This window comes from Hippocampus guttulatus, chromosome 23 (assembly GCF_054856545.1).
Source record: "Hippocampus guttulatus isolate MCC_2025c chromosome 23, RoL_Hgut_1.0, whole genome shotgun sequence".
Lineage (NCBI taxonomy): Eukaryota > Metazoa > Chordata > Actinopteri > Syngnathiformes > Syngnathidae > Hippocampus > Hippocampus guttulatus.
Window position 1 is genome coordinate 2421829 of NC_141283.1, and position 26810 is coordinate 2448638.

At 43.7% G+C, this 26810-nt stretch overlaps 2 protein-coding genes across 2 annotated transcripts in view; both read left to right on the forward strand.

The window, feature by feature from the left end:
* The first annotated feature begins 370 nt into the window (after positions 1-370).
* On the forward strand, positions 371-9053 carry LOC147185691 (ras-related protein Rab-32-like). Its single transcript, XM_086104538.1, has 3 exons — positions 371-684; positions 5712-5989; positions 8125-9053. Exons 1-3 carry the CDS (start codon positions 471-473, stop codon positions 8272-8274), a joined length of 642 nt encoding a protein of 213 aa, XP_085960664.1. The 5' UTR covers positions 371-470; the 3' UTR covers positions 8275-9053.
* Positions 9054-10241: 1188 nt separating this feature from the next.
* Positions 10242-26810, forward strand: part of LOC147185692 (androglobin-like) — a 29933-nt gene continuing 13364 nt past the window's right edge. The window contains exons 1-18 of the mRNA XM_086104555.1: positions 10242-10306; positions 10900-11035; positions 11111-11203; positions 12115-12186; positions 12909-13088; positions 14463-14629; positions 16357-16443; positions 16570-16724; positions 16814-16890; positions 17697-17874; positions 18168-18261; positions 18452-18602; positions 22074-22122; positions 23201-23291; positions 23374-23437; positions 24002-24121; positions 24722-24915; positions 26285-26399. Coding sequence (XP_085960681.1) covers positions 10242-10306; positions 10900-11035; positions 11111-11203; positions 12115-12186; positions 12909-13088; positions 14463-14629; positions 16357-16443; positions 16570-16724; positions 16814-16890; positions 17697-17874; positions 18168-18261; positions 18452-18602; positions 22074-22122; positions 23201-23291; positions 23374-23437; positions 24002-24121; positions 24722-24915; positions 26285-26399 — 2088 coding nt within the window. The remainder of the gene's footprint in view (positions 10307-10899; positions 11036-11110; positions 11204-12114; positions 12187-12908; positions 13089-14462; positions 14630-16356; positions 16444-16569; positions 16725-16813; positions 16891-17696; positions 17875-18167; positions 18262-18451; positions 18603-22073; positions 22123-23200; positions 23292-23373; positions 23438-24001; positions 24122-24721; positions 24916-26284; positions 26400-26810) is intronic.

Here is a 26810-nt window from a genome sequence, read left to right on the forward strand (position 1 = left end):
GATTTGACGATTCCGTAAATTAAAGTACTGTACCTCAATGGAAAATAATACTGAGGTATTTGAAGGCACCACTTTATTGACCTCATGTACGATCAAAATATTCGAAAACGTTAAGTGACCGTTAAGTTTATAAAGGCATATCAGTGTTATACTCCGTGTAACTATTGAACTGTGGTGCCTGTGGTTGTATAAAGAAAACTTTTGTGAGAGGGGAAAAAGGAAAAGTTTCCTGACACTTCCGGGTCGTGTGACGTTGTGACGCCTTCACGGGAGGAAAAGGGGGAGGAGGAAAATGCACAACTGTAATTTCTGCTTTGTGGACCAACCCGGTCCGTTACAGCCCACTTTTCTTTTTCCCCCCCAACCCTTTCGTGCCGGAGGAACAACTCATGACACACTCACACGCAGACACACCCACATACTGAAATAAAAAGTTGAGTCCAAGTGTAGCGCTGTAGTTGCAGGCGAGCATGGCCGGTGGTTCGGTGTCGGAGTGCAAGGAGTACTTGTTCAAGGTGCTGGTGATCGGGGAGCTGGGCGTGGGCAAGACGAGCATCATCAAGCGGTATGTGCACCAGCTCTTCTCCCAGCACTACCGAGCCACCATCGGCGTAGACTTCGCCCTCAAGGTCCTCAACTGGGACAGCAAGACGCTCGTCCGACTGCAGCTCTGGGACATCGCAGGTAAAACACACACACGCATGGACATCGACCCCCCCCCGGAAAAAAAGTCATGTTTTGTCTTTTAAAAATTCTGAAACTTTCCCACTCTGTTCATTGCAGCTCATAATTGCCCATGGAATGTAGGTCACGTTGTTGTTATTATCCACTCAACCACAAGAGCCGGCCCACCTTCATGGGGCCCCAGGCGCATTTTTCGATTTATTTCATTCCCCTGGTTCTTCCAAAAATATTGATTACTGGTCATTCAGACACCTGTACACGAAATAACCCATATTATTATTTGCAATACAATAACTCGCAACAGTTCCACATACGTACATATTTCGGAGCAGATCAATATTTATCCAAGAACATGACAAAAACATTTTTGGGAATTAAACACAATCCTACTCATCAGAGATGCTAAAGTATTGAATGTATTAATGCGTACAGATTGTTAGTGGCGTGTTTTTCTTGTTTAAATTGGCTGTAACAAATGTTGCTCTGATCGACCAATCAGAGGATGGAGAAATGCTGATCATCTTGCTGGCCCTGTGAGGATGAATTTGAGCACTCTCTTGGTACCGTTACTGTGTCGTAAGTGCGTGGGCCAGCACGGGTGATTATGAAGGTCTCTGGGCAGATAAGATGAACATAGCAATGTGCTGAAATCTGATTGGACAAAAAAAAAAAGAAAAAAAATCCAACATCTACAAACACGACTCGAAGCGGTGTTTGCCAACCTTTATTGAGTCAAGGCACATATTCTAGATTAGAAATAAATCTCACGTCAGACCATCAAATAAAAATGTTACAAGCAGTAGATACCATTCTAGCAGCCAGACAGAAACTGAGCTGCATTGTGTGTGTTTACAGATTTTTTTTTGTCCCTTACCTAACATGCTCAGTTCCACTAAGTTACAAGAACACCACTTATTTTATTTGTATAAATGTGAACTGGGTATTCATATTAAGAACTACACTGATAATGTGATTACGGCACGGTGGGTGTATGGTTAGCATATCCGCCTCATAGTGCAGAGGTGCAGGGTTTGATTCCGGCTCCGGCATTCCTGTGTGGAGTTTGCATGTTCTCCCCGTGCCTGCGTGGGTTTTCTCCGGGTACTCCGCTTTCCTCCCACATTCCAAAAAAAATCAATCCATTTGACACACTTGACATGATGAGTCGTTCATTTCTGTTCATGACCTGATAAATACCATACCAAATTATTTTCAACACAGCGCGATATTGATATTTGTGAGCTCATTCCGTGTGTTGTGCAGTCAACGTTTGCCTTGCAGTTAGTTGTTTTAATTTGCTGCTTCACCCATTGCCGTGGCAACTAATATGCTAACATTTGCCAGCCCCGGTTCAGTCTGGATGAAACAAAGCAGAAAATTCAGCAAAATTGTGGGCCATGCTACATTGACGCATTAACTCAAAATTGAAACAGTAACGGGGTTTTCCCGGGCTCAAAACCACGCTATAGCGGCATCACACCGTAATTCTAAATTGAAGTCATGACTTCTGTAGTCTCTAGCTGTCCATGTGTCGCATCATCCCATGACGAAGCACAAAGGAACGTTGTTATTTAATATTCAGACGCTCTGTAACGACTTTGAAGTTATGAATGTCTTGAATGAATTCAGTCGGACAGACCGTGATAAAGGCCAATTGATCTCGAGGAATGCGGAGCAGGAGGGTGGCAAGTGGAGAGTTGCAAGTGGTTGCTTGCTAACTAAATAAATAGACAAGCAAAAATATTTAATTTTAACCTCCCCTTCCCTTGAAATAGTCTTGTGTTGCTTTCGTCATGCTGTTCCTTTTCCTAATGACGGACTTGCTGCAGGGCAGGGTGAAACTTAAATGAGTAAGAACATGGCGTAAAAGTGTATAAAGAGCAAGTTAAGTCCCGCTATCGGGCTATTTGAGGAGAGGAGGTCTTAATACGCGTGCTCATCCTCCGTCTTAATGGTCATCACACGTTGGAAGGAATGATAGTAATCAGCCTGAAGCCTTGAAATGTCAAGCCCCCTTTTTACCCTAAATTGATACTCTCGCTTGGATAGAATTGCTATTTGCTCCGTCAAAGCAGACAAAATGGTTGGCGTCAATTCAAATAAATGTGTCATACTGTAAAGTACACCTGGGAAATGTTTCTCTTCACGTTCTGATTTTTATGCTATTCTGGTGAAGAGTGTTTATAGCTCGCATGCCTTAAAAGTGTTGTTAGCACGGATGCTACTGCTAGGTGATCCAGGGTTGCCATTATGTTAAGACCGACTCATTACATATTGTCGCTTCAAATCCAGTCCCCAGTTGTCAGTTTGCCCTTCATCTCGCCTCAAGGGCGACATGTACACCGAGTGCGACCACAGGAGTTCCTCATATTACGTGACGTCAGGTCAGTTGACGGTAAGCGTGGAAGAAGACCACGCTAGCGGTTAGCGTGCCGTTGCTCAATGCTCGGCTAATCTGCAGTAAGATCACATCGTGGTCATGTGCCTACAACTGCCTCCATGACTACAACCTCTATCTGACTAATTACAGCGGGTAGTCATGGCTACGTTTATTTTTCAAAATAAAATCTCCTGAAAGCCACCAATACAGACTAAGTCTGGTTTCCTTTGACATCTGTAAAAAGATGCTGCAGATGTACGACCGGCGTGTGGTGGCCCTCATTAATGCAGTTGTGTGATCGCGAAGCAGCGTCAAAAGCCTCTCGGCCGGCTAACATGAGGTGGAAGGCGGACTCTGTCATGGGCACAGAGTTGGGCAGCCTTACATCTGTGACAGAAGCCGCACAAGCTTCTGTCCATTGAGGGCGAATGCGCAGCATCCGCTGCACAACACCATCTCCCGGCAGAGGGCCAACTGCCCTTCTGCATTGACAAGCTGAGGAAATCCTTCCTCCCCCATACCATGCAGCTTTTTAATTTCACCCTAGGAGAGAAACACAATCGAATTCCCAAAAGTCCATTTTCCAAAGGAATTGTGACTTTTATTTTATTTCATGATTCGAAAAGAAAGATAAAAGGGGGGGGGGAAGACTTGTATGGATATGTTTAATAATTATCTAGCTTTCTAGCTCATAGCGCTCAGGACTGCTTTAGCAATGGGACTTTCTTCAACCAATCAGATTTCACAAATGTCCTCCAAAAGATTAAGGTAGACAAGTGCTAACTGTCTGAAGGTCTGAATACCAAATGCACCACCCATGTCTGGACTATTGCATGAAGGCATCCGAGGGATTGCACTTCTACCACTGCCGCCGCTGCTGCTGCTGCTGCTGTTGCTATACTGCTGCGTCTAGCTTGGACAGTTTCCATGGCAACATGCGCACCCACTCAGTGGCAACGCGTACCGGCGTAGAGCAACTATGGATATTGATGACATCGTCTCGCTTTCTCCCACGCACAAAAAATAAAATAAAAGGGCCCCGTTAGTTGAGTATTAATGATGTTGGCGACATGTGACCGGCTGTATACGTGTCATTTGTCGTCTAATGTGGTGTGTGTAGTGTGTGTGTGCGCAGTGCTGATGCGCTCACACTGTCTTTAGTCCATTCCTGTGCTAATTGGGTTAGTGGCATATGACACTCGTTAACGCTTTTTAGCTGGTCTAACTTTAGTTATTCGGTACAAACAACGCACTGGCTGTTTACAAATTAGAATAGCATTTGGTGGAGCGCAGACTTTGGTTGGACTGTTAACAAAACTTTTTTTTTTTTAATTGTGTGTCCAAATGGTAGCCAACAGGCTAATTCCTGAATGATTGACTAAAACAAAACGAGATGGCTAGATGTCTAACTAGCTGTCCAACTAGCAAACTAACTTGATAGCTAGCAACCGATAGATTTGCGATAGCTAGCTAGATACCTTTGTAACTGATTTCGAATTCAGAGCTTGGTCATGGCACAAATGAAACTTGTAAGTCAACACACACGTTGGAACGTCATCGACACATTTGTTTATTGAAATAAAACCGTCGTCATGGGCACACCCGTACAAGTGGTCATGCTTCCTGTATTTTATTGTGATGAAAATAAGTCATTAGCCCGTCATTAGCCCGTAACGGCTGGCACTCGTGCTTGTACGCCACCGTGTCGATATAATCGCTCGATGCGAGTCTTCAGAGACGTTTACCCTGGAGGAGGACCACTCCGACTGGCTGACGGCCTCGCTCTGATATTGATCGAGTTGTGAATGACTGCGCGTGTCACAAAATCAAAGTGGGTAACCATTGAGGTTACTCGCATTTAGTTAATGCTGGTTTTCGAATGCTGTGCTTTCTTCAAGAAAATATACGGATTTGGTGCATTAATTGAAAAGAAATATTGGACGTTCTGTCCATTTGGTGTATGAGATCTGGAATCAGCTCTTTACGCTACTGTGTCGTGTCTCTTGTGCATTCACCTGGGGTTACGTGAGCTAAAATTAGCCTGCCAATTATGAGCAATTAGCATCAGGCCTTTAAGGCCCCACAGTGGATTCACTCCCAAACACCCTGTTCTGCGTCACACCACTTTAACCACTCGCCGGCATGGCCGCTGCGTACCTACACTCAAGTGGAAGATGATTCGTCACTTCCATGACATCATTTGTCATTCAAATTTTCTGCTCGTGGTCTTAAAAGTTGACATTAGCATCCTATTGTGCTAGTAAAAAAAAGTTATTGTCGATCCCTGGGCGCTGCCTTTATAAAGTGTACCTGGAAAAAGTTGTCTAGGACCATTTATTCCCATTACGTATTCAAAAGTTTTTTTTCAATTTTTTAAAAACATTTTAGCTGCGTCCCTTTTGAGGCGTCTCGTATGCGCTAATTCCATTGTGATGTATCACCTCAGATGTTCTCACAGACAGCCCATAAGGAGAGAAAAGGCTTATTATGATGGCAGATTACTTCTCTGCACGGATTAGGCCCCCTGGCATATGAAGGAAAGTGGGTCGTGTTTTTTTTTTTGGGTGGGGGAGGGGGACAAGGGAGAGGAATTGTTGAGGGTTTGAAGCCAATTATTGGAGTTCCTCAACATCCCTCTGAATTCCAGGTCAGGAGCGGTTCGGGAACATGACGCGGGTGTACTACAAGGAGGCGGTAGGGGCCTTCGTGGTTTTCGACGTGACCAGGGGCTCCACGTTCGAGGCTGTGTCCAAGTGGAAGCACGACCTAGACAGCAAGGTGAAGCTGGCCAACGGCAGCCCCATCCCCTCGGTACTGCTGGCCAACAAGTGTGACCAGAAGAAGGAGGGTTTTAAAGACACGACGCTCATGGATAACTTCTGCAAGGAGACGGGCTTCCTGGGCTGGTTCGAGACATCCGCCAAGGTGAGGCATACATCAAGACACCTCTTTCCCACAATTTAATACGCTCACTCCATTTCAGGCAATTCTACGCTTTCACTTCTGTCAGAACTATGACTGTGTCATTTCCATAAAGGCATGATCGTGCTTTGCTTGAGTTTGGTGGGAAAGCACCTGAGAGCCCCGACATCAATTTTATCAGAGACATTTGGCAGAAAATAGCGGTGCGAGCCACTTGTTAGACGCCGTGAGCATAAGTCTCAACACTTTGGCCTCTTGGAAGTATCTTGTCGCCAGATTGAAATTCGTTTTTGTTCTTCAAGTGACGAATGCACTTCCTCTCACAAGTCCTCCCGGAGGGGAAGCCAAGCCTGCTTCTTCTTTCAGTCTGGCGCAATCATGGTGGTTACGACTGCGCTCTGTCTTTGGTTCAACACAGGCGTTTTCCAACCACTTCAAGATGTTTTCCGCCTGCCTTGGCTGCTGTGATATCACATGACAGCGATTGAGGGATGCTGCAGTCCACACAGCTAACAGGGTTAGAGGTTATCTGAGAGATAATCGTGTTGCAGTGTTGCAGTCAAGATGTCACAGGTTACCAAGTTTATGATCTGCACACTTTTTTTTTTTTTTTTTTACAGAAAAAAAAAAGACATGGGCTTGTTTGTCTGTTTAAATGCTTTCCGTCCCATATGGACAGCATCAATATTTTGGGAAGCTTTTTTTTCTCCATATCATTTTTCTCACAACTATGCCACTACATAATGTTTTTTTTTCTCCACTTTTGTCGGGCTTAGTGGTGGTTAGCTCTTTATGGAGTGTCTCATTATACCGCAGATGCACTTTATAGCATTACAAAGCCCGCACATAAAATGGTGGCCAGAGCACAGACAGCAATGTTGTTGTGATATCTAGCTAGCTAGCTAATGCTGATTGTTAAACGTATTAATGTGTGCAAAGTGTAATCGACATTTTTTTGCTTCTCGAACGTGCTTGGTCTTATCGGCCAATCAGAGGACAGAAAAATGCTGACGTCATCACAGGTGAGCTCGTAGGCCGTGTCAGGATGAATTAGAAATCTCATTGGATGAATAAACAGTGCCTGCATATAAATAAATAACAATCTCAAATCCTCATACACATACTGGAAGCAGTAGAGCCGAGAGAAATGTGACGAAAGGATGAAGACAATTGGCTGCTGGGGGAAAAAAATTCATCCAATTTCATGCAAACAAATCGAAAACAAAATGGAAGCAGTATGCAATTTCACAACAAATTACACGACAGTATAATAAAAGACCCAGTATGGTTTGCTACTTTCTTAATGCATGGTTCAGTGTCCCGCCACTTCCTCATCTTGTACACACACACACACACACACACACTCACACACACAGCCTTAACTCGACGTCATGTGAACAGAGAATGGTGCAGCGCGGGCGTGACGGGACAGTTCGTGTTGGTGCGTGACACGGCGACCAATCACTTTGACTGGAATGGCGATACGTCCGTCTGCTGCCTGTCATGAGGGGAAGTGAGCGAAGCACTCAAGTCAGGAGATTGCACTGCTTTACCCAAGCAAAAAAAAAAAAAAAAAAAAAAAGTTGATCATATGACCAGAATCACATGCTTTGCATTGATCACGACTGTGAGCTTTGAACAGCAGATCGGACTCGAGTCACAAGTTTTCATTCATAAACAATAATTGACTTGTGTTTGTGTATCTGTATTATTTATTTATTGTTTTAAAAGATGCACCGTTCTGGAACGGGGGCAGGGGAAAAGACATTCATATTCATTACTTCTTTAATCTACAGTGTGAAGGACAAAAAAAAAAAAGTGTCTGTTTTCACTTTGTCTCTGATGGCCTCTGGCTGCCTGCTAAAATCATTTGCCAGCTGTTGCCCAAACATATCACTTCATATCGAAAGATGTGTTCACTGGACTAACGGAACAATATTGCCGTCTGGCACGTCGGGGGGCTTCCTTGACAAATAATAAATTGTTCACATTTGTCAACGTGATATGGTCATTAGTAACCTCGCAGCGCACAATTGCCCACTCTTGCTGTGATTCAGACTTTCTTGTCATTCCCCTTTTCTTTATATAACAATTGAAACTGTACGAATGGCTATTGACTTTGTTCCTTCCTCCTCCAGGACAACATCAATGTGGACGAGGCGGCCAAATTCCTGGTGGAAAATATCTTGGCAAACGACAAGGGCTTGCCGTACGAGGAGAGCAACGGGGACCGCATCAGACTGGACCAGGAGACTGTGGCGGCGGAGAGCAAGCCTGGCTGCTGCTAACATTCGATACGTTCACACTAACAGACACAAAACGCGCCCCTGACGCCGTCGTCCCCTTTAGATGCAAGCCAGGGCGAGAATGTTTTGGGAGGACTGAGGCTTGGTTTCATTTTATACATTTTTTTTTTTTTTTAATAGTAGCTTTCCCGACAGCAACATGTTATCTTGATAGCCTCCAAAAGATCTTCACAGTCTCTATCATCCACCTTCAAACCACTCTGTGCTTGTTTTATTCCACCACTAAGAATTAATCCCAAGGCGTAAATACTTGAGATTGGCCCGTTCTTGGACCTGGACTTTACCCGTCGACAAGGACTGGGGGGTATCCAGCTCTCCATCCATGATCTGAACCACTTAATGCGGGTGTACTGGAGCCTATCTCAGCTGACTTTTGGTAGTAGGCGCTGTAAACCCTGAACTGGTTGCCAGCCAATTGCAGGGGTTGTGGCAATTTTTTTTATTTTTTATTATTATAATTACGTTAGACAACCTGCACACCCTTGCTGCCTTTTATGTGTGAGACCCTTTACTTTTGAGTGCTTGCCACTGTGTATGCAAAAGGGGTATAAAGCCCCCCCCCTTATAAAAACAAAACACCCTTGCACTCTTGTTTGTTGCTCTGCATTCGATTTCACGACTGTGCCATAGTTAAGCATTAACGGTGTTACTGTGCTGTTTGTACAGCTGTAAAGGTGATTTGTACAGCAGTTCTGACATATTCAGCTGTATTTCCTCAAATAAATGCCTCTGCAATTGAATAAAAAAAATCCCCCCCGGTGCTATTTGAGTAAAATACAGATTTGTTTTTATCTTACTCAATAATACATTGTTTTGAACACTTAGGAAGGAACACTCTATTTTAGGAAGCTCAAAGTGGCGATAAAGATGTATCTGATTTGCGATGTGTGTGGTAAAATGCCTCGGTGCTCATCCATTATTTAATGTCTGAGTTAAAAAAAAACATGATCTCCTGTAAATTGTGCATGAAGAGTCGTTTTACACACGTTTACATGTGAAAATATGGTGAGGAGAATAACCAGTTTTACCGATGCATATTGACTGCTTGGTAAATGTTCTCATGCTGTCTAGATTAAATTGAATTTATCTGTATATAATATTGTATTGTGTGTTGTGCAGATGTGTCGATTCATTGACAATACAAATGCAGTGTTGATGTTTCGACATCATGATAGTGATTGCGGTGATGAAACTTTAACTTCCAGAAGTTCTTATACATAGATTTCCTTTGCTTGGATTTAAAGGTTAAGTTTGAAGACGTTTTTAATTGAGGGCATCGATTGTATTATTAGTAGTAGTATTTTTAATTGTTATTTTCATTATAAAAAAATAATGGAATAACATTGGCGTATTTTATTCCTTATGCAAACTTTAGTTTTATGGAACTTTCTATCCATAGCAATACATATTAAAGATTTTTTAAAACAAATAAATGTACTCGTTTTTTTCGTGGTAAAAAGCCGCCAGACTTCCGCATAGCAACCAGACGTAGAACGCGGCAACACACCAAACATTTCAGCGTGAGACCGGAAGAGGGTAGGCTACGCACCTGTGGCATGCCAGCCATTTAGAAGAAAAAACGCTACTGTTATTACTTTAAAGCTCGTTTCAAGTTTTATGCATTATGTCAACGGCACAAATACAAAATAACGAGTCCACATACAGTAAAGTGTCTTTATCCGACCAACGCGCTAAGTGAGTTTGGCTTCACGTTGCCCTTAGTTACCGTTAGCTATCTGCCACAAGCTAGCCGAGTCTCAAAATTCAAACTCGCGTTGACTTTAAAAGTCCACTCGGTTCACTTTCTTTCCAGTATTTAAGTAGTCGATGAAGCTCGAGAATTCGTCGATTGCTTTTGAGAAAATGGCGATGTCGAGTCTCAACAACTTGGCATGGTAGAGAGGCAACATTGAAGGACGTATGACGACGAGGGATTTGCCCGACACACAATGTCAAAAGCTCAGTTCAAGAAAAAGGAATCCACTTCCAGCAAAATATCCGACGTGCAGGCAGAGTGAGTTGGTTTTCGTACGATTATGAAGATTTAGCACTTTAGCCAATACAAGCATAAGCTTCCTGCAACATTTAGGACAGTTTACTTCTTTTTTTAAATGATATAAAAGCACTTCCACACTGGTGCCAAAAACCATCATATTGTATTTTAATGTGAATTCATCCATTTATTATAGTAGTTGCAGTTTGGTGTAGAACTCTACACTTTATTCCTTTGTGGAATGTGCACATACTAAAACTTACACTTGCATTCTAAAAACATGCACGTTAGCCTTATTGAAGAATCTAAATTGTCTCTAGGGGTGCGTGTGAATGGCTGTTAGTCTAGATGTGATCTGTGATTGTCTAGGGGCCAGTCCAATGTGTACCCTGCCCAAAGTTAGCTGGGTTCGGCTGCAGCTTCCCCAAGACCCTCATTCATACTAGTGCTATAAAACCGAATGAATGGATAGATTTCCCGAGCTGTTTGTGTAGCAAGTGTCTGTCAAATATTCCACTCCCTCACCAGGTTTGCCAACCCAATGAGTAGAGCCTAGAGCAAACTACAACTGCTGCTTGCAGCGAGTCTTGACTTGCATCCTCTCCCAATTTCAGAGTATGTTCAGCACCCATCACTTCCACGGATAGCCTGGACGACGTGTGGCCTGAGTGGAATGACGGGGATGTCTACAGGGAGAAATGGGACTCAGGCAAAGTGCCAGAAGATCCAAAGAAGCCTCCCGTTTTAAATGTAAACGATTGTTACACTTAAGCGGAACACAAATCGACATTCGCTACATTTTCCTTTTTTTTCTCCCTATTACAGCTTTTCTTTGAGGACCCAGAGGGGAGAATTAGTCTTCCGGCTTCTTTGAACGTGCAGTACTGGAGGCGTCCTACAGAGTTTCTTGTCAGCATGGTGAACCTCAACACATGGATCACAAAATTGCATTTACTTCAACTTTAAATACATAAAGTGTACATGCGGTCCTTCAAAATGTTGTTTCCTGGTCAAAACACCAGAGGTTGCAGATTTTCCCTTGCAGTGAGGTGGTACAGATGCCAATCGCTTGAGTGTGAGTTTGGCCGCGTCGCCTAATGAGGACAAGTGCCGTACAAAATGAATGGATGGAAATGACTCCTCTTTCCCCAAATAGACGCCTGGCATGCTCCGCACTTGGGCAAACAAACTCCCTCAGCCTCGACGAGAGGAAACATGGGCTTTATGGTTCCACAATGATGTTTTAATTGCGACACTTTTCCCTTCCACATCCCTTCGCGCGGGAGTGAGCGATTCTTAGAGGCCTTCGATTTTTTTTTCTTTGAATAAGTCATTACCAGATCGCAATCTGCCTTTTCACTCCTGATGTCAATAGAATTTAATTAAATCCCTCCCAACAGGGAAGCCGAGGCCAAAGGCAAGCGCTTCCCGCCGTCTCCAGTTTGCGCGCAATGGCGTCTCTCTTCATCTCGGATATCTCCAAGCCTGTTTTATCGACGGAAGCGCCGACTCATTTAGGTCGTCTCCAGCGCCGGAAACAGAGCCACCCTTGACCCTCGGTTGATCTCTGACGCCATCAGCGAACACAATTGTTAATATTGAATTAGTCATTCTTTGGAGTCTATTAGGGTGCGAGTAGAACGTTCATCGCGGATATGGCAGTCAGGGGAGTATCACGGTGAGGCGAGACCAGCAAAGGCCCCCCTCCCCCCGGGGAAGTGTTAAGTAGGCCACACATTGGTGTCGACTTTAAAAAGGTTACCTGTGACTGCTGCAAAGTTCTGTGTTGTACCAACGCACTGTTTTTCCACCCATGTGTTTTATTTTAGATACCCACGGTTATTGAAAACACAAACAGCTTTGACCTGGTGTCCTCCAACCAACATCTGCTACACAGTGAGGTTCGTGAACCCGAGTCGTTGTTCAAGATCAAGAGTGCCGAATATAGTATGGTGAACTCGGGGAAGTACGATTTTCCGAAGGACGATGGACAAGAATGGTTGTGTCCTTTCCTGATTATGATCTATTTCTGCAAAACGATAAAAGGAGAAACCCCCCCACCCCCTTTAGCCATTTTGCATCCTTGGTCAATAAATAAAATAAATACTGATTTCACGGAAGTCAAAATATTAAAAAGTACAAAAACTCAAAGCTGAATTTTACTGTGACTTGTATCCATTTTGATATTAACTCACAAGCTTTCATTTAGCTTTAGTTAGAGTGAACTTTCAAACAAAAAATGTAAAATTAATTGATTTAATGAGAACTAGCGGGGGAAAAAATTCCCGTCACCTCGATGTGGGGTGCTTTTTTCTTTTTTCAGCCAAATTATTGAACAGCGGCTGCTTTTTTTTATTTTTTTTATTTTTTTTAAAGCTGGTGCAAGACGTGTGCCACAAATCATTCTTATGTGCCAACAGCTAACAATTCTCATAAATATGGAATGGGGGAGCATCATGCTTTGACGAATTTTTTAAGTCATTGCTAAGTTAAGTACATAAACCAGAAAAAGAATGACACTGCCAATAAGTTAGACTTGGATACTCTGCCAGACCTTAATGGCGCACCACTGTGAGCTTTGGATCTGGTGTATAGCGTTGCATATTGTTCTCTCCTTCCCAAGTTGATGAGGTGGATCATCAGTGAGATCTACATCGTTTGGAAACTCTTTCACCACCGCGAAGTTTCCGACCATTACGGCTGGAAACCTTGGGAGCATATCTACTCACTGTGCAAGCCGGGCAAAGGCCACGTGCCACTCTTCAACAGCTACGGGAAATACCTGGTGCGCCTCTTCTGGATGGTGAGTGTCATGCGGAAAAAAATGGACCCTCAATTCCTCCCTGAAAGTCAGCAAAGGAAAACTAATGCAATTAACGAAGCTGTGAAAATATCATCTCCATTGACCTCCCAAAGAACCAAAAACATGAATATGGTTGCTCGCTCTTCACAATTCCTACAACTCTACTTGTCAGAGAGCTTTGGATCAATGGCCACCGGAGTAAGAAGAAGCCTTTTAGAAGTTAAGTACACACTACTCCAAATTCAGTTGCCCTCGATTTAACCCGCCCCGGATAACTGCAGCCTGGATACTGGAGAGTTTTCACAGGCACAACTGGTTCAGACTGGCTTTATTTAGTGTTCTGTCAAATTGTACGCTTGGATTCGATATCAGGTTTGGGCAAAGTAAGTGTGAGAGGAACAAAAATACTATTTTAAATCTGAGGAAAATGCACACCTCTGTGTAAAAAAACCATGCTCTTAATACATTTTCATTGCATGTGGAAAAGAGCCACCATCCTAACCCAGCAAAGAGTTGAGCAAAAAAAAAAAAACATCCCCGTGAAAAGGGCTTGCTTGCATTACCTTTCAAGGATGGCACAAAACTGCTGAACAAGAATTGGAAGAACTAATTTTGTACATTTCTTTTCAACTCACTCAAAATTTTATGAATATAGGGGAATTATTATTGGCATGCATGTCATTCCAAATCCACCCAAAAAAATATTAGGCCTAGTCACATTTTAGTATCGGGCAGTATAAGACCCAGGGCCTCTTCGGAAAATCCAATCTTCTGACGTTTATACACCTTTCCTTCCCATTCTCTGATAAATTATGAAACGGTCTTTCTAATTATATTTCTGTTTGTAGTTGGCAACTGCAGATTTGCATATTCGCAGTGTTATTTTTATTTATTTAATATTTTTTCGTATTTTGGAGCCTTAGTTTTTCCCCCTATTTCTCATTGGAAAATGTATAATCGATGTTTATCAGTGTTTTTTTATTTTTTTTGGGGGGATGGATTAAAAGAAAAATCCTCAATGTTATTAAAAAAAATATATATATATAATTTCGGGAGGGGAAACTCGTCCCTTGAGCTGCCAGCTGCCCATCCCTGATCTCTGTCTTGGGGCAGCAGCTTGACAAGAATGAGAGCCATATTTTATCGACTCGCATCACGTACTGGCCCGGTGGCGGACAGGTGCAGCTGTGAACAGGTTATTAACGCCCGTGTGTGTGTGTGTGTGTGTACCGCTCGCCGCTCTATGTAGTATCGTTCTCCGCCGCCCCAGACAGGTCCTGATGACACAAACTGTGCTAAGACACAAACTCACTGCTTGTTTGTTTCCAACAGATGAGTCTGGGAAAAAAGAAAGTCTTTCCTCTGTGCATTCAGGGTTGCTGGAGGAAGATAACGGTGGATGATTCCATGCCGTTCGACAAAGACCACAATCTGCTGCTGCCGGCATCCAGCTGTCGGGCGGAGCTGTGGCCCATGCTGTTGGCCAAGGCGCTCGTCAAAGTTATGAACACAAGGCCGCTCAGTGAAGATGTCAACAGAAAGTGAGTGGCATTGTTTCCGTATTTTTTTTTTTCCAGGACGGTTCAGCAACACAAAACCCCTTTTTAACTCATTCAGTACCAGCCAATTCTGGACCAAGTCTGAAAAGACGTCTTTGGGACTGAATGAGTTCACCATAGTGCAAGTTACGATTCAGTCCAGTAAACAGCAAGAAAAAAATTAATAATGGGCTGTTCAAAAATTGCCACAATTGAGCCAAAAGGTCGAATTTGATGTAAACAGCATTTTATTGATATGTAGTGTTGTAAAATGACAAAATCAGACACAAATCACCACCCATCGTGAGTTTCATTACATTCGCATTAAAATACAGTCGCTGAACAAAAAGGAGTGAGTTGGATGCAAATGACCAGTACAGAGTCCCAAGTGGTTCAAAGAAACTGTTTAAAAAAAAAAGGTGATTTATTCATGTATTCTGCTGTGTTGCACGTCGTCAGTTAGTGCGCAGATCCATATTTGTGGCGCATGCACACAACGAAAGCACAAATAACCCCCCCGACAGCCACCGCATAGACACCACGCATTGACTGTGTTTTAGATTTAGATTTACCCGGTTGTTTAATTTCACCCGCGAGACCCATTTGTTGGCAAGCAATTAAAAAGTGAAGTGCTTTAAATTCCTGCAGCCATATTTTGCTGACTCAATCCAGACCTTGGTCTGACCTCATTCCTGTGTCAAACTTACTGGCATGTCACTGATGTAGCACCGTGGCGTGTGTAGAAAGGTACTTGTTCCACTGTCCACTGAAGGTTGACCGACGAATTAATCTTTCATCGGAATCAGGAAACAAAGGACACAGGACAATCGCCCCTCCCCACCGAAGCATTCATAAGTCACAGTAGTGTAGTTATTTTTTTTTTTTTTTGGTCTCCTGGGCAAAGGTGTATTTTTAAGCCGAGTTGGTGAACTTCTGTTGAGGATTCATTTCCTTGAGTGCCATGACTGTGGACCAAACACTGCGATTCCCAAGAGGGCCAATTAGAGCTTATTGGGCCATCTGTTTCTGCTGACACATACTCACTGTCAAACACGGTGGTCCATAAGAGTGCTTGAAAGTTCTGAAAGTGCTCGGATATTGATAAAACACATTTTTGGAGTTAACCAGATGAATAATATGAATCATGGTGTGAGAGGGAATTTTCTGTGGCGTCGTCGTTGTGTGGCAACTTCTTTTACTGATATGCCGAGATATTCCCCTTTGCCGAGATAAAACATTTCGTATTGTCTGTTATGTCCTTGGTGCGGCAAATTTGGACAATTGCTCAATTTTTAAAAAAATTTATTGTATTTTATGAATGTTTTTTATTCATATATTTATTTTTTGGGAGGCACTGACACAGCCAGTCTTCCTCAAGCAATCGTCATTTACAGAAAAAAGCCTGGCCGACTCTTTCTTTTCTTTTTTTTTTCCCCTTCAAGATATAAGCAGTCGAGCGGCTACCTTTTTATTTCGTGTATTTTTAAAATTATGAGTCGCAAGCACAAGCTTGAGAAACAATCACTGCACGGTGGCCCAAGTCAGATATAATTAAATTTGTATCCCAGGGCACCCCCCTTTTCAATATTCAGGACTCCTCATCAGCACAAAGCAAGGTTCCTTTAAAATGGCCTTGTTCATGGATGGTAATGATCATTTTTCTTCATATTTTATTTGTATTCATGTCATCATTTCCTATTGTTGCGCCCATATTTGTTTTTCCCTCTCAGTAAAATGGCGCAGCTCTCCGACGAGATTGGAGAGTTCAACTTCATCCACCATCTTACCGGCTGGATCCCGGAATTCAGTCCGATAAAGTAAGAGTTTCATGTGTCCGGTGTCCCGCTCCATATAATTAAGTTTTGCTTATTATTGTGGGCAAAGAACTTGCAATACGTCACAAAACAAAAAAACACACGACTGTTTCTTGAACCTCCTCCCAGCTACGTGTGCCGTCGAAAAACGTGGGATTTCTTACAAGGCAGCATCCCGGAATTCATCCACAAATCCCCTAAAGTGCAGCCCAAGAAGAGTCGCGCACAATTGAGGTGGAGTTTGGCCCTCAGTGAACACAGGAGCCATCGGGACACGGACAAAGGTCAGGTCACAAACACGGTGCACAAGCGCCACTTTCTTTTTTTTCGCTCATGCCTTACGGAAATGACACTTGACGCACCTGTTTCGCAGGGAGCCGCAAATTGGTGGTGTGCGCCAGCTTCTATCCCAATCAGCTGCATGACGACCCCTATGTGTACACAAAAATGGTATGTACAGTATGTTGCCGTTATCTGTATTTGGAGAGTCTCTGTGAATCGGTGCTGCTTTGTGGGATTGTACATTGCGACGCTTGCATCTGTTCAAAAGTACAAAGGACTACGACGGAGTAAAAGGGGGGAAAAAAACGACTGTTGCAGCACAGTGTTAGTAGAATAAAGTCTCGGAGTAGGAAAATAAAGGATTCTACTACATATTTATTTAAAAAAAACACACACACATTCCATAGTCACCTTTTTGTTTTCAGGACAAGGGAGTCCCAACAATTTATTCTTTTTTTTTTTTTTGTGGTATTGCATCAAATACCTTTTTTTTCTTGTAAATTCAACTTTAGTCCAGATTTTACAACCTTTTTTTCCCATTTTGAATAAAATTATAACACTGGTAATATTTTGACACTGTGCTCCTAAAGAGACATTTTTTTTGGATGTGGTGTTATTTTGAGAATTAAAATTTTTTTTATTTGATTTTCATAAAACTTAAATATTTTGTTTGTTACTTTGTTTTTACATAAAATAGTCACACATAAAATGGCATATTTTATTATTCTTGTAAAATTACATCTTGAAATGTTACATCGTTGACATCAAATGATGTTTTCACCAAAACTTCAACTTTCAACTTCTTCTCACAAAATTACGTCCCAAATTAGAAGTGTACTGACATATTTTTCATGATTTTTTAAAATATCATTCATTGTAAATTTCCCATAAAGTTGCCTTTTATTTTCTTTCTTGTTAATTTTGTCATTTTCTTTGATTTCTGCGCCTTCCCCTTTTTTCTTGCCTTCGCACAGGCCGACTCCTCTGAAGCTCTCCGTCGCTACAACCTCTGTCTGCGCCACAGCCACGTCGTCCTGTTGACCCAGACCCGAACGTGCCCCTTGGTGTTACCCTCCCAGCCTCCGCCTGAGCCGCAATGGAAACTGTTCCGCAAGAAAAGCGAGAACCCTGTGATCAGCGCCGAACCACAAAGTAAACGGGAGAGAAAGAGAACCGAGGCGAGAAGGGGGCTGATGTGCATACAGAGGCGTATATCAAAACCATTGTGTGAAATTCTGTGATACGGTGTAGGTGAATGTCATGGATAAATAACGAGTAGCGAGCAAAGCAAATTCTAAATCAGGAGATGTGCATGAGAGGTTATACAGCGTTGGAAGATAGCCACAATATTTCAATAGTGAGACTTGTGGCGAGCTTATGCCTGACATCATTCAGACAAGAAATGAGATCAAGCGAGGCCGTGATGTGCGCTTCCGTTCTCGCAGTCATACCCGTGTCCGAACCTGAGGAGTTCATCGGCATCGCCAGCCCCTTCATCGATCAGCGTGTCAAGAGCCCCCCGAGCCGACCCGCACAGCGGTGGGTGTGCTGTCAAATATTTTGGAAGGATGAATCATATCTGCGATCGTATTCATTTAGCTAGCGTTGCAAGACACACGAGTCGTCTCGAGACGACACAGTCCATAGCCACAAAGGTCTGAGCGTACGATGCGCTGGTGTCACCATGCCGCGTGACGTTCACACCCACGCTATGCATTCTTTACGTCAGAATGGACAAATGGAACGTTCCGAAGAAGCTGTCCTACATGCCCCATCTGGACCCCATCCCTGAGGGAGCGGAGAACGAAGGCCGCGAGCCCATCGACCCCGACGCGGCTGAAAGTGACGTTAACCGGGAGAGTGTCGTCGAGGAAGTCGAGGTACCGGTAATCACTCTCTGTAAGGGTACGCGTGGCATCGTTTATGCCATCAGACGCGCACGTATTAAGGATGCTCGATACCAAGTACCGAAGCCTCTCGAACTTTTGATCTATGAAATTTCATTTCACACAAAAATTGTGAGCAAAGCCCTTTCTTTCTGACACAGATGATTTGCTGAGGTGTCAAACTGCCGCACTGTAGCGCCACCTACAGCACAGGAGGACTTACTTAATGTCATATTTTGTTTTCCTTCAGTATCAGTGGCTGGTATCGGGAGCATCTACTGGTACCTTTTAAATAAGACTGGTATTGGCTTGATACCTTTGATCAGTACTCGCCCATTTCTAATTTTTACACTTGATGTAAACAAATGTTTTAGACAAAACTATGCTAAATATTCTGAAATTACAAACGCCTACCCAAAGGCTTTTAAATTTAAGATTGGCAAGACTCTGCGATAAAGTGTCATCAGCTATCCCCCAGCTTCCTGTGCTGTTGATAACACCACCGTTGCTACATTTGTTTTTCCTTTTACCGGTTGCCCTATTTGCTTTTTAAACTATTAATACTTTGTATTTGGCGGGGGGGTGGGGGATTGAATTATTCGATGCCATTCGCGATGATTACTGGACTACAGCATCCACAAAATCAAACTACCCACATGGCATGCATGGTTTAGATGCTCAAAGTGATGTCATGCATGTTTTTTTTTTCATCTTTAGTTTTGAGGCCTCACAAGTCAATTCTTGCCCTCGCATCCATGCGCAGCCCATCATGTCGGCTTTCTGTGTCAGCGACAGCAAGGCAGCCATCACCCAGTCTCAAAGTCACTTCTGTTGTCCCCCAGCCAGGCCACTAGTGACCAGGGGCACATCTGCGCCAAAGAGTGAGCTAGCAATAGACGGGAGACGAGGGCGGTGGGTCCACAACAACAACAACAGCGGCTGCGGCGGCAGAGCGAAATCGACAAAGATAGGGCAGCATTATGGTTAATGAAAAGGCGAGCCAATAGAAAAAAAAAAATCGGGAGGAAGCAGCCGAGCAAGAAACTGAGATGTGGAAATAGAATCTTTGGCATCAGGCGGATGCGGCGGGTCGTGCAGATGGAGAGGAAAAAAATGAAAAACGGTGAAATTAGAGGCTGAGCCATCAGTGTGTATGTCTCCTGGGGTGGGCGGGGGTGTGGGGGGTGATTGTAACGCATCACTCTCAGCATACAGTTAGATAGTTGAGATGAATCGCTGTCTTGTGAAACTGGGACCAGTGATAGCGAGGTTACACCAGGGCAGCATGGGCACAAGCTGTCGTTTAGTGTGTGCGCGCATGTGCGCGGTCCACCATGCACATGGCGGATCAGGCATCCGCTGTCGCCGATGTGAGAAGGCATTTTTTATTTATTTTTTGCTCGCTTTGACCCCCTCCCTCTGTTTCTGTCAACTCTTGCCAAAAGAATCAACATCTGCGCTCAGCCCCTCACCACGAGGATTAGAAAAAGAAAACATGGTGGTGTCACATGACGCGCCTAATATCCCCCCCCCAATAGTTCTTTTCCTCCCTCTTTAATGTGCTTGAAAGAATTAGGCCCCTTATGCAAGCAGGCCGCCTTAACCCCGACTATTCTCGGAATGTGGTTAATCACCGAAGGTCTTCTGTGCTGTTCCATTTCCAAGACAGGCCTTTGAGGTCCAATCCAAATCGGTAAAGATTTGAGTTTGCTTTACTCATTTCATTCAAGAATTGGAAAACGTCAGCGGAGAGGAGGAAAAATAGAACTAACAGACGAAGTCACTCAGGGAGAAGACGACTTAACTCTGCTGACTTTGTCAAATAAAGCTCCAGGAAGTCTGGATTAAAGAAATAGTCTCTCCTCCAGTTTTCCATCCAGGACTGTGATTTGGTCATAAAAAATAGCTTTCTAATCAGGAGGCAGCAGATTAAAAAACTCAGGAGTCTTACATTTGAGATTTCTCACGAAAGACCAGTAGACTGTGAGCGAAGAGTATGTTTGTTTTGATTTAGACAGTGGCACCTCAAAAGTCTAATGCCACAATTTAAGACAGTTTCTAAGTTTTCTGACCCAGCGCTGGTATAGAGCGACATTTTATGAACAAAGAACTAGATTTGGATCTTCTTTCACTGCTTCCGTGCATCTGTTTGCGGTCTTTGACAGAAAGGAACACTGAGTGAAGACATACTGTGGATTGCTAGCCAGATGCTTGTTTCGTGTGGTATGTTTCACATTGCTTTCGTCGTGACTGCTTTCATTTCATACTTGCGTGACATGGAATTTGTTTTACATCGAAGCATGTGCCGGAGAGGAAGTTAAGTGTGCCTCCTAATCACGGGGCTTCTTTTCTTTCTGAGTTACTCCCCCACCCCGCTTATTTAAATAAGAGGTGACTCACACAAACACAAGCGCACACGCCAATGTGCACACACTCGTTCTGAGTCATCAGAGTGCCCAGGAAGGTTGAGTTGCCGTCAAGAGCCGAATAAGCTGTTGGACTTCCACTTGGATTGCTACTCTGTGCTTCTGAAAGAGGAACAATTCAGATGAAGTGTTGGGGATATCTTCCGGAATCACAAGAGCTCCTGAAATTGAATTTTGACGGCATTGCATTGTCTTCAAACAGCCATCTCCTCACGGGTTCCAAAAGGATTCATGGCGATGGCATTTTCCTTTATACGTGTGCATTAAGCTAGGGTGTCATTCTTAAAGCAGCATTGATTGGTAGTAAATGCACAGTTGTAAATACACAACTTGGTTTATGTTTAGTTTGACAGTAAACAAACAGAGTGCCATTTAAACAACTTGAAGCCTCTTTTTGGATTAATTGCTCACCCCCCCCCCCCCCCAAAAAGTTGTTTATTGTGAAGTGAGAGAACTGAGTTCACGACCACAGTACAACACTGATGTTGAAGTTTAGGTTCGCAAGTCAAAGGAAAAAAATAAACATCTGGATGACTGCTCATATCTCAAAACTGCCACGTTGGGGGTCCCTTGTATCACAATGCGCTCGTGTGCTTTCCAATTTCCTAGCTCGCTCAGACACAATTTGACGGAATTTGCTAATGACTAATTAGGAAAATGGAATTATTTGTCGAGCAAACGAACGCGGCATTGGAGCAGTTGAGTAATCCCCTCCCCACCCCCTTGAACAGAATTAACATGCTAAACAACGACATAATAACTCCTCATCTGTTAGTGACAGTCAGAGTAAATTAGCAGCGCCATTCCCTGGTGGTGTTGTCGAGCAGCAGCATGGGAGGAGCGGCTCTTGTCACATTAAACCCTGTCTGCTGTCCTGTGGTGATCATTGGGGACGGCGCACCACCGCAGCTGTCACGGAAGTCACCGGAGGAGTTTGTGACGCGTCTTTGGGGTGTGCTTGTGGATGCTTGTGCAACTCAACTGCTCACTCCTCTCTCTCTTACACTCTCACTCACTCTCGCTCACTCTGTCCCTTCAGGTTCCCGCAGAGGACAACAAGAAGAAGGACGATGACGTTGTCTCCATTGGTAAAGGCTGCCACTTTACAATTAAATAGGGCCCAAATTGATTTCTGAGAAGAAAAAACCCCCCCAAACAAACACAAAACAAAATAGGATTTACAACAGTATGCCCGTGATTACAAGGCATGCTGATATTTGTCACAACGGAAAGTATCGGTGCCGATCATCGGCTCTGGCGATGATCAGTCTATTCTCAATTTTGACTACTTAAATCAGATCATCGAAGGCTCACTCCAGTAGAATCTGGCGGAAGTCCTCATGAAATTTCCCCTCTCTGGAGTCAGAATGGATGTCGTACTGGGTTGATGAAGTCAAATACCCTTCATTTAATAATGCCAGTCTGTCAAGGGAGCCACAAAAGTAGCGTCATGTTTCACACCCAAACCTCAACTCACCCTATTATAAGCAAGTATGCAGTTCAAATTTTTTAGGTTCCGCGATTTTTGCCCTGGACTGGAATCATCCACTTTTCACCGTATCCATCTTTCCTCTGCACGCCTCCTTTAGTTGGCCAAGACACTTGCAAGGAGACTGCGCTGAAATGATGCCTTTAGACAGCCGGCCAGTTTACTCTGCCCTCATTCAGTTGCTTAGTAACACCTGCAGGTTTGAGTGAACGGGCAACCATTCCTCAATATCAGAGACTGCATTGCCCGTGTGTCGTATGTGCGTGCATCTCATTGGATGGAGTGTGTGTGTGTGTGTGTCGGTGTGCATATTGTCGGTGAGTTAAAGTGGGAGTGGATGAGTGGGAGTAAGGATGCCATTACGTGGGAGCTAGGCCAATTCCGCTCACTGTGTTTAAGATCAGGATTTGAACATGAGTGGCTATGAGTCTCTCAGGGGAATGGCTTTTGTTGTCTTGAGTTTTCAGAGGTGTGACCTCAAAATCACATTGGGCCGATTTCCTTATCCAAGGTTACTGTGAATTGTCTCAATAAGGCAACTGTGCCGTTAGCTCGAAATCAGTGTTCGCCAGTTGTCATGGTTAAAAAGAAGCTTGGGCCTACACATGGTTCATAAGTAGTGCAGAGAAGAAATTCATGCCGTGTCATTAAAATGGAATTTCGTCTCGTCTTTTCAGATCCACCTCGGAGCGTAAAAAAGGAACCCATAGTCAAACCCATCCTACCAGAGGCTTGGGTCGAACTGGAAGACTTTCCGAAATGTTTCTGGTAACACGCACACACACTCTCATTCATTCAAAACATGTTTGAGGGACCTTTGAAAAAAAAAAATGTCTCTCCCCGCACTCAGTCGTTTGTTGGTGTTCCATAACTCGGAAACGTACCCGCACCAAGCCCAGAAGTCTCTTCTTAAGGTACATACCTTTTTGAGTTGTGGATGATGATGATGCAGCAATTTTCCATAACGCGTCTCCAATCCACACTTACATTCACACCTATGGACAATTTAGTGTCTTCCATTAAACTGTGTTGTTATATATGGGAAGTAGTTGGATTAAAACGCTTAATGGCAAAATGGACAGTCCAAACTTTTAGACACAAAGCTAATATGTAGCGCCACATTTAAATCAACACTTATGGTGTTGTAAGTCGACTCTCAAGTTGTTGGTGGAGGAGTGTTTGCATATCTGCTGGGATAGGGACGATTCTGCTTGTCATTCCCAACACTTCAAGACCACCACCACTATCACCCTTGTCGTCTCCTTTATCACCGTTGTTGCTGGCCCCCCCCCCCCCCCGCTTGTATTTTCCTTTTGTCTATCCCGCCTGACTTAACTCCACTCTCCTCCATGAAGCCAAGCCTCTATCAGTTGAACTATCATCCCCTCCCCGTGGCTTCCACTGCTTCTTTTCTCCTCCTTGTCTGCCTTTCGACCGATAAGTTGCCCCGCGTGTGCTTACGTGTGTGTCTGTCTTAGTGCTCCTATGCGCGGGGGACGTACTACTTGTGCGTGGACAGCCTGCAGCCTTCCCAGATCCTCATCAGTTTCTCTGGCCTGCTGCGCTGGGGAGGAATAGACACTAGTAAGAAGTCACGTGTGCCTGTGACCCACATACAAATATATTTTAACGGTCACAGCCTTCATTTGAATACACAGTGGTACCTTGAGATACGTCTTAACTCGACTTGAGTTTTTCGAGGCAATTTTGTTGTTTTGACAAGCTCTGTAAGGTGGCAGTGAACTCACCTCGCTGTTTACTGCCACTCCCAGCTCAATTTCACTGGCAATCAAACATAAAACAAACACACCTAATGTGTCCGAAACGACGCATAGCATTTCAGTTTGCGAGCTACTTTAAACGGTTTGAATGCAAATGGTCGTAGAAAGACAAGCACATGTAGAAAGACAAGCCTAATAGTACTCAGAGTGATATAGTCTTTATCATCTAGAAAGAACTGTTAACATTAGTGCCGTACTGATGAGCTAAGACGAGTTTAGACATCCCAATGACCAATTTATCTGTGCCTCTGGCAACTGACCGAGGTGAGCACACCCGAAAGAGGGTCATTTTATTTTGGGGGAGGGGGGGGGCTGGAAGAGATTAATGGCATTTTCATTCATTTGAGTGGAAAAAAACATGAGAGCAGGATATTTTACAGCACTGCCGAATCGATCAATGTGTATGCTTAGTGAAAGTTTTCCATCTCTGCATCTGTGTGCGTGTCGACTCCACCCTTTTCGCCCCTCTCAGCCAATGACATTTCGGCAACTCGCTGCCCCGCCCTTCTCCAGGCTGCCCCGTTCCACTGGAAGAGCAGACAGTGTCAGCCGCCCTTAGTCACCATTGAGACCAACTGCTCCAAAGCCACCGTGCTGAACCTACCCGAAGGGTAAGGACGTAGTCTGCGATCAAACTCTCCACCTGGGCCCAAACAACACACAAAAATAAATAAAAGAAGTATTGAAATCATGAGCACTTTGCTGGAGTCTCCACAAATAAGCATTCAATCCAATCCAATGGGCAATGTAGTCATCAATGAACCTAACATGCTTGTAACTTCATCTACACAAACCACAACCGCTTTTCCACGCTCACGCACATAATAATCTCAAATTAGCTCAGCGTGATGAGGCTGCTAAATTTAGGTCCATAATTCCAAGTGGTGTGATCCTGTTACTTGAATGTATGGCTTTTCTTTACAGATTACGATGGGAAGCTTTTCATGGGGGTTAAAAAAGAAAAGGAAATATTTTAGCCATTATTCATTCCAACCGATGGATGTCTGCCTGCTGTCGATGATGTAAGCAGTAGCAAAAGACAATAGTCCTCGTCTCGATCTAATGGATTCTGCCTCGACCATGAGCAGAAGGTCTAGTTTATGAAGCGGGGCGCTGCATTCACATGTATTAGGCTCTCTTTTCATTGCGTCCATCTGCCCGTAGCACACACTGCGTGTTTATTTGTGTTCATTCAAAGCAGCTCATCTGTATGTGCGCCACAATGTTCCAATTAATTTGTCATTCAGACATACTGTCCTGCCTTGATTGTTCAGGGGGAAAAAAATAAAAAATCAAGGCTCACCTCCGCCTGTCTCTTCGGAAAAAAAAAAAAAATTCCCCTCAACCAAAGTCTTTCCCTTCATCAGGGATCATTTCTCTTTTGGATGGCGTTTATTCTACCGAGCGCCTACTGGTGCTCATCTGTCGAGTTAGTCTGCGATTGCTGAATTATGTAACGCTAATGGAGCCGTGAAGATGGAGTTCTACTTTTCCTTAGGTCTGACCAGACTATGAACCCGGCCGGCTCAGTGCTTCGGAGAGCACATCAGGCTGTGCTGCTTCTTCGACTAGGACGCGCTCCGTATCATTACATGTTTCAAATCACTGTGAAACCCTCCAAAGTGGAACACGGTTCATTCTGGCAATCTCTTTTTTTTTCCCAAGATTTTCCCAAGGTATAAAGACATCATTCAATCTGTTACAACCCATAAAACCAATTTGCTGTGCGACAATTAGGAACAAGCTTGTTGGTAAGCTTCCCCTGGGAATTTCCATGTTAGCCGTGACGCCATTCAGCGTTTTTGGTGTTGCACTGAGTAGCCGTTCACATGCGACAGAATGTTCTGGTTCATTTGTTCGTGTCAGAGTTCGGAAAGACCAGAGGAAGAACCGTGAAATCTGCCGTGGGGGGTTCATGCTAAAAAAAAAAAAAAAGTTTTACAACGAATCACGATTGCATGCTTCCTCTCCCACCTTCAGGCGTCATGTTTTGTCCTTCCACACGTACGCCGAGCTGGGCTACCATGTGCACCTGTGCAGCAAAACACCTTTTTCCTTTGGGGAGGAGGATGCCATCATGTCGCTCTGTACCAAGGTGAATCACGCAAGCTTGTTCTCATTACCTCCCCCGGAAAAAAATAAAAGTTGCCAGGAATATAAATGGCGGAGATGTATGAAAGACTACTAAAGTAACATATCAGGATAGATCCATTTATAATGTGAAAGTTATGTATTTGTGTGCTGTCTTGCCTTTACCTGTTCATACTCACTGATTTGCCCTTGAATCTTTCACAACAGTACACAATAAAAAGAACCCATAGTTCAATGAAATACGCTCAGACTATGAATCCCTTTGCCGGCAGCATTTGAAAAGATATTGGGTCTGTAACTTCAACCAGTGAGGAAAATAACGGCTAATGTTATCAGGGAGAAAGTGACATGCTTTTGTCGGAATAGGCCAAGAATCAAAAATTTTGTTGCAGTTTTCGGGCTCGGGATCTTCACC

Coding starts and splice junctions, on each gene's coding strand:
- LOC147185691 (XM_086104538.1), top strand. CDS start 471: ATGGCCGGTGGTTCGGTGTCGGAGTGCAAGGAGTACTTGTTCAAGGTG. Junction 685..5,711: donor GCAGCTCTGGGACATCGCAG/GTAAAACACACA, acceptor TCTGAATTCCAG/GTCAGGAGCGGTTCGGGAAC. Junction 5,990..8,124: donor GGTTCGAGACATCCGCCAAG/GTGAGGCATACA, acceptor TTCCTCCTCCAG/GACAACATCAATGTGGACGA.